Here is a 17,885-nt window from a genome sequence, read left to right on the forward strand (position 1 = left end):
GGGGAGAGAGGAGCAGCAGCGGGGAGAGAGGAGCAGCGGCGGTGCTCGAGGGGCAGCAGCGGTGCTCGAGGGGCAGCAGCGGTGCTCGAGGAGCAGAGGCGGTGCTCGTGGGGCAGAGGCGGTGCTCGAGGAGCAGAGGCGGTGCTCGAGGGGCAGAGGCGGTGCTCGAATGGCAGAGGCGGTGCTCGAGGAGCAGAGGCGGTGCTCGAGGAGCAGAGGCGGTGCTCGAGGGGCAGAGGCGGTGCTCGAGGAGCAGAGGCGGTGCTCGAGGGGCAGAGGCAGTGCTCGAGGGGCAGAGGCGGTGCTCGAGGGGCAGAGGCGGTGCTCGAGGGGCAGAGGCGGTGCTCGGGGGGCAGAGGCGGTGCTCGAGGGGCAGAGGCGGTGCTCGGGGGGCAGTGGCGGTGCTCGAGGAGCAGAGACGGTGCTCGAGGAGCAGAGGCGGTGCTCGTGGGGCAGAGGCGGTGCTCGAGGGTCAGAGGCGGTGCTCGAGGAGCAGAGGCGGTGCTCGTGGGCAGAGGCGGTGCTCGAGGGGCAGAGGCGGTGCTCGAGGGGCAGAGGCGGTGCTCGGGGGGCAGAGGCAGTGCTCGAGGGGCAGCGGCGGTGCTCGGGGGGCAGAGGCGGTGCTCGAGGGGCAGAGTCGGTGCTCGAGGGGCAGAGGCGGTGCTCGAGGGGCAGAGGCGGTGCTGGAGGGGCAGAGGCGGTGCTCGGGGGGCAGAGGCGGTGCTCGAGGAGCAGAGGCGGTGCTCGAGGAGCAGAGGCGGTGCTCGGGGGGCAGAGGCGGTGCTCGAGGGGCAGAGGCGGTGCTCGAGGAGCAGAGGCGGTGCTCGGGGGGCAGAGGCGGTGCTCGAGGAGCAGAGGCGGTGCTCGAGGAGCAGAGGCGGTGCTCGGGGGGCAGAGGCGGTGCTCGAGGGGCAGAGGCGGTGCTCGAGGGGCAGAGGCGGTGCTCGAGGGGCAGAGACGGTGCTCGAGGGGCAGAGGCGGTGCCCGAGGGGCAGAGGCGGTGCTCGAGGGGCAGAGGCGGTGCTCGAGGGGCAGGGGCGGTGCTCGAGGAGCAGGGGCGGTGCTCGAGGGGCAGAGGCGGTGCTCGCGGGGCAGAGGCGGTGCTCGAGGGGCAGAGGCGGTGCTCGAGGGGCAGAGGCGGTGCTCGAGGAGCAGAGGCAGTGCTCGAGGGGCAGAGGCGGTGCTCGAGGGGCAGAGGCGGTGCTCGAGGGGCAGAGGCGGTGCTCGGGGGGCAGAGGCGGTGCTCGAGGGGCAGAGGCGGTGCTCGAGGGGCAGAGGCGGTGCTCGAGGGGCAGAGGCGGTGCTCGAGGGGCAGAGGCGGTGCTCGAGGGGCAGAGGCGGTGCTCGAGGAGCAGTGCAAGCAGGGGCAAGACTGTAAGGGGTGAAAGTGAAATTACATCAGGCTTTAATTGTGACGTCACTGACAGGCCGATGAGCAGAGGATAACGAGTGTGTGTCAGCCCCTAACCTACAGCAAAACCTGGTCTCCAGTCGTCTCGGATCTTCCTGCCATAGGGCAAAGACCTCGCTCCGCTGGGACCATGTGATGGTTCGTATGCCAGAGGCATCTTCCAGCCCAACCCCACCCCACTCTCCTAAATGAATTTCAGGACTCTCTTGGACAAGCCCAACAGCAACAGACCTGAAGGTCGCACCGCCATCATAGCTCAGGAACCCCGATGCCACAACATTGACATCTCTACCCTGAGCGAGACATGACTGGCTGGTGCAGGCCAGCTTAAAGAACAAGGCGGAGGAAGCACCTTCTTCTGGAAAGGCAAACCAGAAGAACATCGTTTCTACTGGGTCGGTTTCACCGTAAAAAACGAGTTGGTCGGACGTCTCAACGAACCCTCCTGCAGGGCGAGAGAATGACTCACGACCCTACAGTTCATCCCGGCCCAGAAACAGCACCATCACAACCGTCAGTGCCTGCGCCCCAACCTCAGATGCAACAGACAAGACAAAAGAGGCATTCTACTCAAGCAGAGAGTGGTGAGCCTGTGGAATTCGTTATCAAAGGTAGTAGTCAAGTCCAAAACATTGTATGCTTTCAAGAAGCAGCTAAATATAGCACTTAGGGTGAAGGGGATCAAAGGATTTGGGGGAAAGTGGGATTAGGCTATTAAATTGGATGATCAGCCATGGTCGTGGTGAATGACGGAATGGGCTTGAAGGGCCGAATGGCCTCCGCTCCAATTTTTTTCTATGGTTTTACTCCAGCCTCAACGAATTGCTGATCCGCATCCCAAAGGGAGACAAGCTGATTCCCCTCGGCAACTTCAATGCTCGAGTCGGAAAGGGCACAAACCTTTGGAAAGGCACGTTCGGCAGGAAAGGCATGCGGAAAACAAACGTCAACGTGTCCTCCGCCTGACAGAATGACTAGAACATGACCTGGTCATCACGGACACCCTGATCCCCTAGAGGGACAAGCAGATAGGTGGCATGGTAGCACAGTGGTTAGCACTGTTGCTTCACAGCGCCAGGGACCCGGGTATGATTCCCGGCTTGGTCACCGTCTGTGCAGAGTCTGCACGTTCTCCCTGTGTCTGCCTGCGTTTCCTCCGGGTGCTCCGGTTTCCTCCCACTAGTCCCGAAAGACGTGCTATTAAGTGAATTGGACATTCTGAATCCTCCTTCAGTGTACCCAAATAGGCGCCGGACTGTGACGTCTCGGGGCTTTTCACAGTAACTTCATTGCAGTTTTAATGTAAGGCAGTCTACTTGTGACAATAATAATTATTATTGTTAGAAGACCTCAGGGCAACACCCCCACTCCAAGCACTGGCACCTAATAGACTACATAATCGTCCGGGGCAAGGGACCGCAAAGTTGTCTGTATCACCTGCGCCACGACCGGAACCAATGCCTGCTGGACTGCCCACCTACTAATCTGCTATACCATCGCCCTCATCCTAGTCGGTCTCAAACCAACACAGGCAGAAGAAACTGCCACATGGAGATTCGATGTCACTGGACTTAAAGACCCCGAGAAGAAAGAGCTGCTCAGCCGGCACCTCACAGATAACCTGTCGATGACCAACGAGCCAGAGCCGTACAACACTCATAGCGCCTGCTCCGCCAAGCCACCATCGTCAGCACCTGCGAGGAGCACCTGGGCTCTCGACCAGGAAACACCAAGACTAGTTCGATGAGAACGATCAGGAGATCCAGGATCTCCTTGACTACAAGCGCAAATTGTTCCTGAACTGGCAGCTCCACCAAAACGCGCAAGAGGAAACAGGCCTACAGGCAACTGAAGGACGAGGCGCAACAAATACCACGCAACCTAAAGAACAGATGGTGGGTGGAAAGAGCGCAGGAGATTCAGAAACCCGCGACAACCATGATGTGCGCAGCTTCTTCAGCACAATCAAAGCCATCTATGGTTCGAGTGCCCAGGGACTCACCCCACTGAGAGCCAAAAACAGAGAGGTGCTCATCAAAGACAGGAAGACAGTCAACGCCCGCTGGAGAGAGAACTTCAAGGATCTCCTCAACCAAGACACAGCCTTCGACACAAGCGTCCTCGGCCAGCAAGCTACCTGCCACCAGCGCAACCCCCAGCTGTGAAGTCAAAAAGTCATCCGACAGCATGTCGGCCGATGCCGAAATCGCGAAACGCCATTGGGCGGAGAATAGTCTCCGACCCAAAATCGCAGCAGGTGCCGGTCTGATGCAAAATCGGGATCCTACGGCACCCCAAAAATGCCGTAAATGCGTCGCTCGCCACGCGCCATTTAACCACTGTCGGCATATCATTAGTGGTCCTGACCCTCTATTTTCCGCGATTCACCGCCGCCAATGGACCGAGTTCCTGTCGGCGCGGTTCGTGTGGGGTCTCAGCAGTCAGAAACCCAGCTTGGCGGCTGCAGACGGTGTCCAGCTCCGTCACAGTCGGCCAAAAGCCATGCTGCTGGCTGGGGGGGGGGGGGGGGGGGCTTCCATGAGGGCTGGGGGGGACTGGTGGGGGGTAGCCAAGGGTGCAGTAATTTGGCAGGTCGGGTCCACGCACGGCGGGCGCCATGTTTTATGGGGCGACCGCTGCAGGTCGTCGCCGTGCGCCCATGGACCCGGCCATTTTCCAGCCATTTCTGGTGTGGGAGCCGGGTGTTTTACTCAGTGCGGCAGCCTAGCCCCTCGCCAGTCGCAGGAACGGCGAGGGTTCATCGCTGACTTTTCCGTCGTAAAACTCCATCTTCCTTGCATCAAACTCCATCCATTCACCTTGAAACTCCCTGCTGGAGTGGAGCTAACCTACCGGACGGCAGGAAACTGTTCAACCTCTGACACCCCAGCCCCCGTCATTGAGCTACAGTACACAGATGACACCCGTGTGCGTGCAAATTCCGAGGCCAAGCTGCAAACCATCGTCGACACATTCAACAAGGCACATGAGAAAGAATGGGCCTCATACTAAACATCTGGAAAACAAAGGTTCTCTACCAGCCTGCTCCTGCCACACAAAACTGCCCCCTAACCATCACAATCCAAGGTGAGCCCTTCCCATATGGATCATTTCCCATACCTCCTGTGTTTTTCATGTATGGAACCATCTGCCTGGACTGTACGCAGAACAGTACTTTTCACTGCATCTCCATACACATGACAACAAATCTAAATCTAAAGTCTGGAGAAAAAGAATCCACGAAGGTACCAATCACCTCGAGGATCACAGGGTGAAGCACACGGAGGCCAAGCGTAAACAGCGGAAGGAAAGCGTAGAATGCAGAGAGTCCCACCCACCCACCTCATCAAGCACCACCTGCCAAACCCGTGGCAGCGTCTGCGGATCCAGGATCGGACGTTTCAGCCACAGCAGAACCCACCTCCCTGGCGTGGAAGGAAGTCACCGTCGATGCTGAGGGACTGCTCAAGAGAAGAAGAGATCCCTTTGAATGCACCCCTCGTCGCTAGGAAACCCGCAATGATGTTGTGCAGTCGGTGGGACGGTAAGATTCCAGTAACATGAACGACCAGAACATCAAGCCCTTTGCGATCCTTTCTTTAGATTTTTGTGCACAAATCTGCTTTTTGACCGGGTGTTTTTTTCACCGTTATTATTTTTAAAAAATCAATTCTTGTGCCGCACGTTTACATTTTGGCAGCTCTGAAGATCAAGCGATGAAGCTCCCACCCAGGGGATCGGTAAGATACACTGCAGATTGGAACGCAAGTTTATGCGGGGAGATTTCTTTCTGCAAAGTGATGAAGTATGCAGCAGGAAGTCATTGAGGCAAAGACCATTGCATTGCTTAAGAGACAATTGGATAAATATTTGAAGCAAATATATGTACACAGAGCCATGGGGTAGGCGAGGAAAGTGGGATTAATTCCGACTTGCTCTAAAATAATTGTGGCCGACAGGAATGCATCAACTGGAAACACTACCACCTGGAAGTTCCCCTCTGGGTCACTCACCATCCTGACTAGGAAATATATCACCGTTCCGTCTTCCTTCCTATCGCTGGGTCAAAATCCTGGAACTCTCCAACAGCGTTGCAGGTCTACCTAGCCCGCATGCTCTGCGGCAGTTGAGGAAGGCAACTCACCACCACCTTCCCAAGGACAATTATAAACGGGTGCCAAATAGCCTGGCCAATGACGTCCACATCCCATAAATGAATAATTTTTAAAAAGGGTTTATTCTGTTTTAAGAGTCAGGAACTGGAAATGTAAACGGAAATAAATAGCATGAGGAATTGCAACAAGTTAATTTTACTGGATTTGTAAAAAACCTACCTTTGTTTAAAATATAGGAAATAGCTTCATCTCCCAATGTGTCATACAATGGCACCACCACCATGGAATAGGTATAACAGGCATGTTCAATAATCACCCACTGAAATGGATGGGAGAATGTTTAACATTTTGAAAAGGATGTTCGGCAACACCAACATTCAACTGACTGATTATATAGTTAGATCATAGACTGGGAGCATAGGAACACAGGAATAGGACATTCAACCCATCAACTTGATCATGGAGGTGATGGCGCAGTGTTATTGTCACATGACTAGCATGCACGGGACCCAGATTCAAATGATGAACTTAGAATTTGACAAGAACCTGGAATTTAAAAAAACATTGTCGATTGTCGTAGAAGCCCATCTAGTTCACTAATGTCCTTCAGGGAAGGAAATTTGCCATCCGTACCTGGTGTGGCATACATGTGACTCCAGACCCACAGCAAATTGACTGACTCGTAAATGCCCTCTGAAATGGCCCAGCAAGTCAACTCAGTTTAAAGGCAATTGGGGATGGGCAATAAATGCTGGCCCAGCCAGCGACACCCACATCCCACGAATGAACAAAAAAAAGATTGGACACTTCAATGCCTTTCACACAAGCTATCCCTTTGCGTTACTGTTAATCAGAAATCCATCAACCTCTGCTTGATGCAGCGCGGGTTCAATTACCGTACCAGCTTCCCCGAACAGGCACCGGAATGTGGCGACTGGGGGCTTTTCACAGTAACTTCATTTGAAGCCTACTTGTGACAATAAGCGATTTTCATTTCATTGAAACATACTCAATGACGGAGCTTCCACAGCCCTCTGGGATAGAGAATTCCAAAGATTCACAACACTTTGCAAAGAAATTTCTCCTCCAAAGTGGCTTATTTTGAAATTGTGCCCCCTGTTCTAGACTCCTCGACAATCTTAGCTGCAACAACCCTGTCTGTTCCCTTAAGTAATATGTAGGTTTCCATGCGACCTCCTCTCATTCTTTGAAACTCTAGGGAATACAGGCCGAGTTTGCCCATTCGCTCTTCAGAAGGAAGACCCACCAAACCCGGAACAAGTCCATGAACTTTCATTGCACTCCCTCTCTGGCAATATCCTTTCTTTTTTCTAAAATAAATTTAGAGTACCCAATTTTTCCAATTAAGGGGCAATTTAGTGTGGCCAATCCACCTAACCTGCACATCTTTGGGTTGTGGGGGTGAAACTCACGCAGACACGGGAAGAATGCAAACTCCACACGGACAGTGACCCAGGGCCGGGATTCGAACCCGGGTCCTCAGTGCCTTAGTCCCAGTGGCAGCCATTGCACCACGTGCCGCCCCAATAATATCCTTTCTGAGTTAAGGGAATCAAAACTGCACACAGTGCTCCAGGTGCGGTCGAACCAAGCTTCAATACAATTGAAGCAAGACCTCACTACTCCTGTATCAAATCCTCCAGCGATAAAGGCTAACAAAATCAATTTAATAAATTCACCATAAACACAAAATAAGTGTCAAAGCTTCAACACAGTTAGTTACAAGGCATTCAGCTAGTTCTCAATGTTAATCTAATTGAACAAGAAAGATCATTTTCTCACAGAAGACAACTGTGGTCTGGATTCTCCCAATTAAAATTGTACAATGCGACTGTTGAGATAAATTTCATACAAATCAAGGGAAAATGTCAATATTGTGGAATAATTATTCTGCACAACACATTTAGGAAATGTATAAGCAACTATGGTTGAAGCACAGTCACTTAACATCGTTATCACCTAATCTGCTAGCCACCAATGGATAAAGATAGTGATCATGTTCCCCTGGAATGACGACCTCCACTGTGGGGGTAGACGTGTGATGATTAAGATGGCCAACTTCCCACTTTTAGATAAAACGGAGGCTAATATGTTTAGCTTACCAAGTCTCATTAGAGTTTGGCTCGCAATGAGAAAATGTATTGGGTTTCTTGCAGAAAGGTTACAGTTGTCCACTCCTTTTTGAAGTATGCAAGGATCGTTTTTCCCTCTTGCTCAGATGGTTGAGCCTCAAAGTCTTTGAGAATATCAATCAATGTCAGCCACGCATTGAAGGGAATTCAAGTTTGGCAGGTATGGATGGGGCCCTACAGAATAGTCAACTGATTTCAGTAAAGCGTTTGATAAGGTTCCCCACGGTAGGCTACTGCAGAAAATACAGAGGTATGGGATTCAGGGTGATTTAGCAGTTTCGATCAGAAATTGGCTAGCTGGAAGAAGGTGGTGGTTGATGGGAAATGTTCAGACTGGAGTCCAGTTACTAGTGGTGTACCACAAGGATCTGTTTTGGGGCCACTGCTGTTTGTCATTTTTATAAATGACCTGGAGGGGAGCGTAGAAGGATGGGTGAGTAAATTTGCAGATGACACTAAAGTCGGTGGAGTTGTGGACAGTGCGGAAGGATGTTACAAGTTACAGAGGGACATAGATAAGCTGCAGCGCTGGGCTGAGAGATGGCACATGGAGGTTAATGCAGTAAAGTGTGAAGTGATCCATTTTGGAAGGAATAACAGGAAGACAGAGTACTGGGCTAATGGTAAGATTCTTGGCAGTGTGGATGAGCAGAGAGATCTCGGTGTCCATGTATATAGATCCCTGAAAGTTGCCACCCAGGTTGAGAGGGTTGTTAACAAGGCGTACGGTGTGTTAGCTTTTATTGGTAGAGGGATTGAGTTTCGGAGCCATGAGGTCATGTTGCAGCTGTACAAAACTCTGGTGTGGCCGCATTTGGAGTATTGCGTGCAATTCTGGTCGCCGCATTATAGGAAGGATGTGGAAGCATTGGAAAGGGTGCAGAGGAGATTTACCAGAATGTTGCCTGGTATGGAGGGAAGATCTTATGAGGAAAGGCTGAGGGACTTGAGGCTGTTTTCGTTAGAGAGAAGAAGGTTACGAGGTGACTTAATTGAGGCATACTAGATGATCAGAGGATTGGATAGGGTGGACAGTGAGAGCCTTTTTCCTCGGATGGTGATGTCTAGCACGAGGGGATATAGCTTTAAATTGAGGGGAGATAGATATAGGACAGATGTCAGAGGTAGGTTCCTTACTCGGAGAGTAGTAAGGGCATGGAATGCCCTGCCTGCAACAGTAGTGGATTCGCCAACACTAAGGGCATTCAAATGGTCATTGGATAGACATATGGACGATAAGGGAATGGTGTAGATGGGCTTTAGAGTGGTTTCACAGGTCGGCGCAACATCGGGGGCCGAAGGGCCTGTACTGCGCTGTAATGTTCTATGTTCTAACTCCAGGCACATTCTTCAGGTCTTGTATTGTGGGGAAAGGAGAGAATGATAATATCTGCTGGCTTTCAGTCCCACCGAATGCCCCCCCACCCCACTGCAGGTTCCCTGGCAGCTGAACAGGCGAGCTCTGCAAAACACCATAGACATCGGCGGGACTGGAAGATCCCGCTGGTGGAGAATGGCGAGTCGCATCTGCCGATGGAAAACATGCTGGGGTGGGGCTGGAATATCCTGTCCATTATCTACAACAACAACAAAAAAATCACTTACCTCTGGTCGGTTTTGTGCAAATATTCCTATAAATTGATCATTCCCTGGTTTGTATCCTCGTGTAAATAATCCTGAACCCACAAATTCTGCTCTGGTTAAAACCTGAAAGCCAAGTTAAGGAACATGAATGTAAACATAACTATCTCATTCCCACCTTGAGTAAAGTACGGTAATTAATGTTGAGAAGAAAAATTACATCAGTAAGATCCAATTCCCCAAAAACATTAAAACCCCCGAGATAGTGTGCCCACTATGCCAGGTTTCAAATTACTTTTACTTTAGGTGGTAGAGTGCAAAGTACACTTTACAAAGCATACAAGGCCAGATTTAGATTTGCTAAATTAATCTCATGAATATAAATTAGAATATTTACATAACTGAAAGAATAAAAACATTGCAAGTTAATGCTAACATTGATGATAAATCTATTGCTACCTATTGTTTTTTTATATTTTACAGCACTCGCGATGAAACTTAGATGGACTGAGGCAGGTGATGTTCTAGAGGTGGAAGGAGGCAGTATGTGATGGAGAGAATTTTAGGCATGGAACCTCAGCTCAGGGTTAACAGGCAGTCAAGAGGTTGCAAGTAATCTGGTTTAGCTTGGGTCACTGGACGCAGAGGCGGATGGAATCAGTCTTAAGATTGGGGTAAGGGCAAGATTTTTCAACTGGCTCTGCAGTTGAAGTACCCCATAGCTAATCTAAGAATGGAAATCAGACAAGCAATTTCACAGCACAAATGTCAATGGAGGAGTCAGGAGAAGTAAAGTCAGGTGTCGTCAAGAGTACATGTCGGCGTTGACTCCATTTTCTGGTGATGTCGCCAAGTGACAGCATAAAATAAGGAAGGAGGGGGTCGAGAATAGACCCTTGGGAAGGGTCTAGAAGTAACGGTGCTGGGATGGTAGAGAAACCATCTCTCGAGATGATCCGGTTAGGATTGATTTGAGCAAGAATGAAACTAATTAAGATGTTCAGTGGAAGAGAGGCACTAGAGGAGGGTATGTCTCGGATTTAAAGCAATCTGGCACCTTGATTTGTTTTTCTCTTGGACAAATTCTCTGGTGGATCGCCAAACAGTTCCAATGTCATCATAAATGGGAGGTGTGACCCAGAGTCTACAGATTTCCTCAAATGTTTTGGAACAAACAATCACTGGCCCTTAATACACCAACAAAACTTTTCAAACTTTGGATTTCCACACACCCATTAATAGAATAAAGAGCAAAATATGACTCACTTCTTGGTAGGACAGCCACTGATAAGGCTGGTCTGGGTTCCTGAAACCCAAACAGGGACCATTATCTTTAAAAGAAAAATCAAAAAGGCAAAATTGAACTCTTTTACACATAAAAGATCCTTTCCCACCATGATGAGATACTTTCCTTAAAACAATCCACAGTAATTGTGAAGTGTCGAACTAAATATCCATCTGCATTGCTATTGCAAAAGTGTAACTTTTGCCTCAATCACTCTTGAACGTTTTAAGGAGGTTAAAATGCTACATTAATGGAAGTTATACACAAATTTCAAAGCCATGTTGTGTTTGCTGCCGCGCGCACAATTTGTGCATATTAGCTCTATTTAAAAACCACTTTTGAACAGATATCAAGAGGATTTAGTCTATAGTTGAAGACATTTAATGGATTATCTTCTCATTGACGTGGTAAATTTGCACCATTAGTACAAGAATCATACAATGGTGAGATGAATTAAACAGAATCATTGAACATTACACCACAGAAACAAGGCTTCAGCCTATTGAATCTGCATCCTTTTCTCCCCCCACCCGTCTCATCTAATCCACTCTCCAACTTGCTCCGCATGTCTTCTAAATGTAGAATGTTTTCCTGAATAACCCCTGGTTCCCTTTCCAAAAACATTTAGAGATCTGCCTCAAATGGTAGCTTGCAGAGAATTCCATATTCTAACAATCCACTTTGTAGATAAACTTCTCCTGATGGCCCTGTAGTTTTTTGAGATTTCCATGAATTTGTGCCCTCTGATTACAAGTGGAAACCATTGCTATTACTTTATTATTCACAATCTGCAGGAACTCACCAAAGGTTCCTTAGATAGCACCATCCAAACCCATGGCCACTACCATCTAGAAGGACAAGGACGACAGATACATGGGAACACCACCACCCAGGGCATACACCAAATACATTGCTGTTCCTTCACTGTCGCTGGGTCAAAATGCTGGAACCGCCACCCCAACGAATAGCGCAGTGGATGTGCCTTCACCACATGCACTGCAGTGGTTCAAGAAGGCAGCTCAGCACCACCGTCTCAAGGACAATTAGGAATGGGCAATAAATACTGGCCTAGTCAGCGGTGCTCACATCCCATGACTGAATGAATGAATAAAAATAATCTTGGGAGATTCAATAACATTCTCTGTTCAATATAAAAAATCACCTTCTCATCAGAAATGTATCTAATCTCTGGTAACATTCTGACGAATCTACAATGAACTTGCTCAGTTACTTTTACAACTTCCCTAACAGTACGCAACATTCCAACAGTCACTGCACTAGGTTCATGCAGGTATTCAACATACATTCTCAAATTGTGGTTGCACCAAAAAAATCTCTTTGTTCCCTTCTACTTGCACAGCGAAGATGTCATCTTCACTGCAGGTTCCTTCACAGTTCTCACCTTCCCTTCACCATCAAGGCAGGTCCCTGCTCAGTCAGTGCAAGCCTGCTAACTTGCAGGTACAGTTGATTGTCCAAGAAAGTTTGCCACCTCAAGTTTGCACATTCCTACAGAAAAGCTGGGCACGATGGAAGTAATCAATAATAATTTGAATTTTGCAATAGATGTATCTCTGCAGTGAGATGCGGGCTTCCACTTTTCACCTTCGGCCAAAAATGAAAATGAGGCAATTCTTACCTGACACCCTCAAACCCCTTTTTAACACATCATATAGCGTTTTTACATCCAGATAGTAGAAAACCATCGGCTCAGCTGATTTAAGCAGCACACTTTTCCGAGCACGTTCACCACCCTGAAATCAATACAACAAATCATTAAAAGCGATTTAAAAATTCAGTGTACGCCCAAATAATATAATTAATTATAAAAACACATTTAAAACCAACCAATACTTTTGGGTTGGTTTACATGAGATTTCAGATCAGAATGATTATAGAACGATAGTATCTCACAGCACAGAAGGTGTCAGCCTGTATGTGCAAGGGCATTGTTAGAGCTATCTAATTAGTCCACAAGTCCTGAAAGACGTGCTGTTAGGTGAATTGGACATTCTGAATTCTTGATGTGTGGCAATGAGGGGATTTTCACAGTAACTTCATTGCAATGTTGATGTAAGCCTATTTTTGACACTAATAAAGATTATTATTTTTAATGGAGAACAAGCTGACTACAGAACAGAAAACAGGGAAACAGGATTAAAGGTAATTTCTCAATTGGAAAATGGTAGGAAGTGGTCTTCTACACATCAGCATTTATTGTCCAACATTTACATAGGGCGCAATTTTGCCATCACAATGCGCTCAGCACCAATCCCGTTACACTGGGTACATAGCAGGAGGGGCCAAAAATAGTTACGCGCCGGGTGCAGATCTGCGCCGATGCACCAGACCAGATCTGGGTCATGCCCTCGCTGGGCAGGAATGAGTCATTATGCTCATTTAAATATGCACAGCCCATTCGAGGCTGCATTCTCCCGGCATTCACCGTCCCACTGGTGAGGCCGCACGCTGGTGTGAATTAGCAGTGGTCTCCAGAAATGGAGTCCAGGAGCGATGGCCATTCCAGGGGAATTCGGAGGCCTTGATGCCCCCGGATGGTGGGGAACAGGGCTGGCAACCTGGCAGTACCAATGAGGCACCAGGCACCCTGGCAGTGTCAGGTTGGCACTGCCAAGGAACGGGGAATGAAGGGGGTTATGAAGGGCAAGGGTTGAAGGGGGGGGGGGGGGGGGGGGTGATGCCCCGATGAGGATAGATGGTGTGAGGCCACTTCACGCACATTTTGCTGGGGGGGAGAAGTTGCCCCTCCAGGGTCAAGGGTGTTGCCCATGTCTGCCGGGGGTCGCAATGTCAGCGGGTGGAGTACGTGGGGACCCTCAACCTAACTTTGAGATCTGGGCACCCTTCAAAAATGGTGTCGCCATCTCAGAGGAGCTGGTCCTGCCAGTGTCTTTAGTTCCCCACTGCAGAAGAAATTTCAAAGTGTATGATTTTTCCCTGAGAAACTCCCAAGCGACCAACAATTGGGCGGGATTCTCAGGTTCCCCAGCTGCATGTTTCCCACGTGCTGCCAGCAGGAAAATGAATGGCAACGACCCGAGAATTCACACCAGTACTAAGTGTAGGTGAATACAGATCTAGATTGCACCCAAACACCCGGCAGGAATCATGCGGTGAAACCCGTCCAAAATTACATTTAGTCATTTTCTGGGAGAATTATAAGCTGTACAGATTCAGGAAGCTGAAGTACTATTTCAAATTTGTGGTTTACACCAAATTGGGAGGGACAGCTAACACAGAAGACGGCGACGCCAAAATATCGAAAACGTTAATCAACTTTGAGAATCGGCAAATTAACTTCAATATAAATAAACGTGTGGTAGTACATTTTGGTAAGAAGTGGAAACAATAAGGCGACCACATACTTCTTGGAAAATAAGTGTCCAAATAGGGACAAAAATTCTGCTGCTGGCCTACAGATTGTAAAAATAATATAGGAACTGGAGAAAGTGTAAAAATGATTTACCAGAAGATTACCAAAACAGAGGTTATGCCAATCAGGAAAATAAAATAGGCTGTGTATTTATTTTTGTCTAGAAAGGGAAAATGGAGGGTGGATCAGGTCAAGGTTTTCACTTGTGCTGCCCTGGAGGGCTGTGGGCCAAGCACTGGAAAATGGGATTCGTGGAGCCAGATCTTGGTTGACCAGCGTGGAGTGGTGGGCCAAATGGCTTCCTTCTGTGCTGTAAACCACCATGTTTCTTTCAATCTAAGATAACGAAAGAGAATTGATAGAAAGCAATTCCATTTAGGGTGAGACCAGATTTAAAGGCCATGGTTTGTAATAAATCCAAAAGGGAATTCTGGAGAAATAGCTTCGCCCAGAGGGCAGTTACAATATGCAACTCAATATCATGTCATAGTTGACTGAATCAGCATTGCTGCATTTGTGGAGGAGCTGGATAGGCACATGAGCAAGAAGGGAATGGTAGGATAGGTTAGTGGTGTTAGATGAAGTGGGTTGTCGGCGGGAGGAAGAATAATTGCCAAGCATAAACATCAGCTTGCACCCGTTGGATCAAATGACCTGTTTCTGTCCTGTAAAAATACTTTGTATATATTCAATACCCCTTTGAAGGTTACAATTTAAATCTGCTTCCACCACCCTATCAGGAAGTGAATTCCACATCATTATAACTTGCTGTCTGTATAAAGATATTTTCCTTTCGGCGTTGCCTCTGGCTTTTTGCCTATTATCTGGTTACTGAGCCTCCCAGAACGAAGTTGAAGTTTGCCAATCGTCCTGGGTCAACTCTTTGATGCAACTGGGAAATTGATCTCAATTCTCTGTCCTTTCCCTGCAGAACTGGAATTCTTTTGCATTCAGGTATTATCCAATCCCTTTTTGAAAATTACCATTGAATGGGCTTCCACCACCCTTCCAGACAGTGCACTCCAGATCATAACATGCTTGCATAAAAAGAATGCTTCCTCTGATTCTTTTACCGTGTACCCGAAAGCAGTATCCTCTGGTTACCAAGCATTCTGTCCCTGGAAACAGGCTCTCCATATTTATTTGATCAAACCTCTTCATACGTTTTAGCACCTCCAATTAATCTCCTCTATCTGGAGAACAATTTCATCTTCAGGTCCGTCCACACAACTAAAGTGCCTGCGGTTAGTCACATAATGATCTGATACTTTCTTCATGGATAAACTTACTTTTTTCCCCTAGAACATGGCTGGATTTACGTTCCAGGGTCCAGAGCCTGACACCTGGATGAATTCCATGTCAGGAGCCTGGAACTGCCAGCGATGGGACCCCGGCAACTATTTGAGGCAGCACCAATTAAGTGGCTGTCTCCAGGAGTCCCAATTATGAATGGCAGGCAGGCCCTCCAGCAGTGGCCATTGGCAGCCCCACCATCAGAGCTAGAAGCTGCTGATGTAAATAGGTGAAAGAGTGGGTGCTTCAAGATGGAGGCAGCCTCTGAAGAAGTTTTTGAAATTTTTTTTTTTTTTTTTTTTAAAAGGTGACTGTCGAAAAGGTGGCCTGTGGCCATTTTGGTGTTCCTGGACACCCCCCTGGTCTGCCATCAGGAGGCTGCTTCCATTCGATGATCGGTATTTGGCCTTAAAGAGGGGGCCCAACTTGCAGACAAGTAGCCACCCACGCCTCCTTCCATCCCTGCCAGCTGGTCTCTTCAAAGATGAATTATGGCAGGAACATGCTGGCCAGCAAGGGAAAAACTGCATTGTCCACCTTTGCACCCCTTCCAAAGTCCTGTCCTAGAATCTCCCAATGCAGCTAGTGCCAAATTTTGTTTGATAATGTTTCTTTGTAATCATAGAGTTATACAGTACAGAAGAGGCCCTATAGTCTTTGAAATATTTTACCTTGTAGTCTTTGAAATATTGGGTGTTATTTTAATGCAGTTTGTTAAAAAAAAGCTACAGGTTAAAATTGAAGACAGCGAGGAAAGAGCTTGGATCAAATGCAGCAGAAAATTATCCATTAGTTAATGAAGCTGCTGAATAAGAAAGTCGATGCTTTTTCATTTTAATCATAATATCACACATTACAAATGTATGGATGTGACTTCCGGTTGCGGCGATGACCAGCTAAGCCGCACGTTTCGGCACCTCCCGTTTCAACGGACTTTTGGGCTCTTATCGGGAGCCCCAACGGAAATTTTTTACGGCCAAACCCAGTGTGAGGCAACAAAGGAAGAAGTCCCCCCGGGTGTGGATGGAAAGGAGCGACAGCAGTGTCCAGATTGCGGAGGATCCTCTGGAGCAGCGGCAGGGAAGAGAAGGGAGAAGCAAGATGGCGGCCGAGGGAGCCCAGATGGTATGGGGCCCGGAACAGCAGGAGTTCCTCCGACGATGTGTGGAGGAGCTCAAGAAAGAGGTGCTGGCGCCGATGTTACTGGCAATCGAGGGATTGAAGGAAACACAAAAGGTCCAGGCGATGGAACTCCATGGAGTGAAGGCAAAGGCAGCCGAGAACGAAGACGAGATACAGGGCCTGGTGGTAAAAACGGAGACGCACGAGGCACTACATAAGAGGTGCATAGAAAGGCTGGAAGCCCTGGAGAACAGCTCGAGGAGGAAGAATCTAAGGATTTTAGGTCTCCCTGAAGGGACAGAGGGGGCTGATGCTGGGGCGTACGTGAGTACGATGCTCCATACTCTAATGGGAGCTGAGGCCCCAACGGGCCCCCTGGAAGTGGAGGGAGCGTACCGGGTCCTCGTGAGAAGACCAAAGGCAGGGGAAACACCACGAGCAATGGTGGTGAGGTTCCATCGCTACAGGGACAGGGAGATGGTCCTGAGTTGGGCTAAGAGGACACGGAGCAGCAAGTGGGAGAACGCAGTGATACGCGAATATCAAGATCGGAGTGCGGAGGTGGCGAGAAGGAGGGCGAGCTTCAATCGGGCCAAGGCGGTGCTCCATAGGAAGAAAGTCAAATTTGGGATGCTGCAGCCAGCAAAATTGTGGGTCACACACCAGGGCAAACACCACTACTTCGAGACGGCGGAGGAGGCATGGACATTCATTCAGGAAGAGAAATTGGACTAGACTTGGGAAATTGATGTCTGGAGAGAGGTAGCTAGGTGGTGGCACAGAAATGTAAAGTGGGGAGAGGGGAGGGCTAATATGTAAGAATGTTGGACGGGGAATCCCCCCCCCCCCCCCCCCCCCCCCCCCCCCCCCCCCCCCCCCCCCGAGGGGGGGGACACACGAAGAAATGTGGGTGCCGGTGGAAAAGGGGACAGGGAAGGGGAATGAGGGAACTGCGCCATTAGGGGCGGGGCCGAGAGGGAAGCGCGGGTTTTTTCCCACGCTATGGAAATTGAGGCGGGAAAAAGGGCGCAGGAAGGAAGGGGGCCTCACACGCAGGGAGGTCATAGGATAAACGGGGGAAGCCGAGGTCAGCCAGAGTTAGCTGACTCCCAGAAGCAATATGGGGGGAGCAATCAAGCTAGAGGGGAATCTAGCGGGGGGGGGGGGGATTAGCTGGGTTGCTGCTGCTGAGGGTAAGGGAAGCTGATACGAGACGAGGTGGTCGGGATGGGAGGGCGCCGTCTGGGGGACAGACGGGTGCGTGGGACCTGGGTGAGGAGCTGGCTGAAAAAAGGGGATGGCTAGTCGACGAGCGGGGGGGGGTAAATGGCCCCCCAACCCGGCTGATTACGTGGAATGTGAGAGGTTTAAATGGGCCGATTAAGAGGGCAAGGGTGTTTGCGCACTTAAAGAGACTGAAGGTGGACGTGGTTATGCTCCAGGAGACGCACCTGAAATTGGCGGATCAGGTTAGACTGAGGAAAGGATGGGTGGGACAGGTATTCCACTCAGGGTTAGATGCGAAAAACAG

General features: G+C 49.2%; 1 protein-coding gene and 1 long non-coding RNA gene across 2 annotated transcripts in view; one reads left to right on the forward strand and one right to left on the reverse strand.

Moving 5' to 3' along the window:
* The window catches only part of acsl1a (acyl-CoA synthetase long chain family member 1a), a 197,002-nt gene that overhangs the window by 80,701 nt on the left and 98,416 nt on the right, over positions 1-17,885 (reverse strand). Inside the window, 4 exon segments of the mRNA XM_072515880.1 lie at positions 5,746-5,845; positions 9,285-9,386; positions 10,527-10,591; positions 12,185-12,299. Coding sequence (XP_072371981.1) covers positions 5,746-5,845; positions 9,285-9,386; positions 10,527-10,591; positions 12,185-12,299 — 382 coding nt within the window.
* On the forward strand, positions 1,508-10,076 carry LOC140429196 (uncharacterized). Its single transcript, XR_011949012.1, has 2 exons — positions 1,508-2,022; positions 9,744-10,076. It is a non-coding gene; the product is annotated as an uncharacterized lncRNA (long non-coding RNA).

Source organism: Scyliorhinus torazame, chromosome 9 (assembly GCF_047496885.1).
Source record: "Scyliorhinus torazame isolate Kashiwa2021f chromosome 9, sScyTor2.1, whole genome shotgun sequence".
Taxonomy (NCBI): domain Eukaryota; kingdom Metazoa; phylum Chordata; class Chondrichthyes; order Carcharhiniformes; family Scyliorhinidae; genus Scyliorhinus; species Scyliorhinus torazame.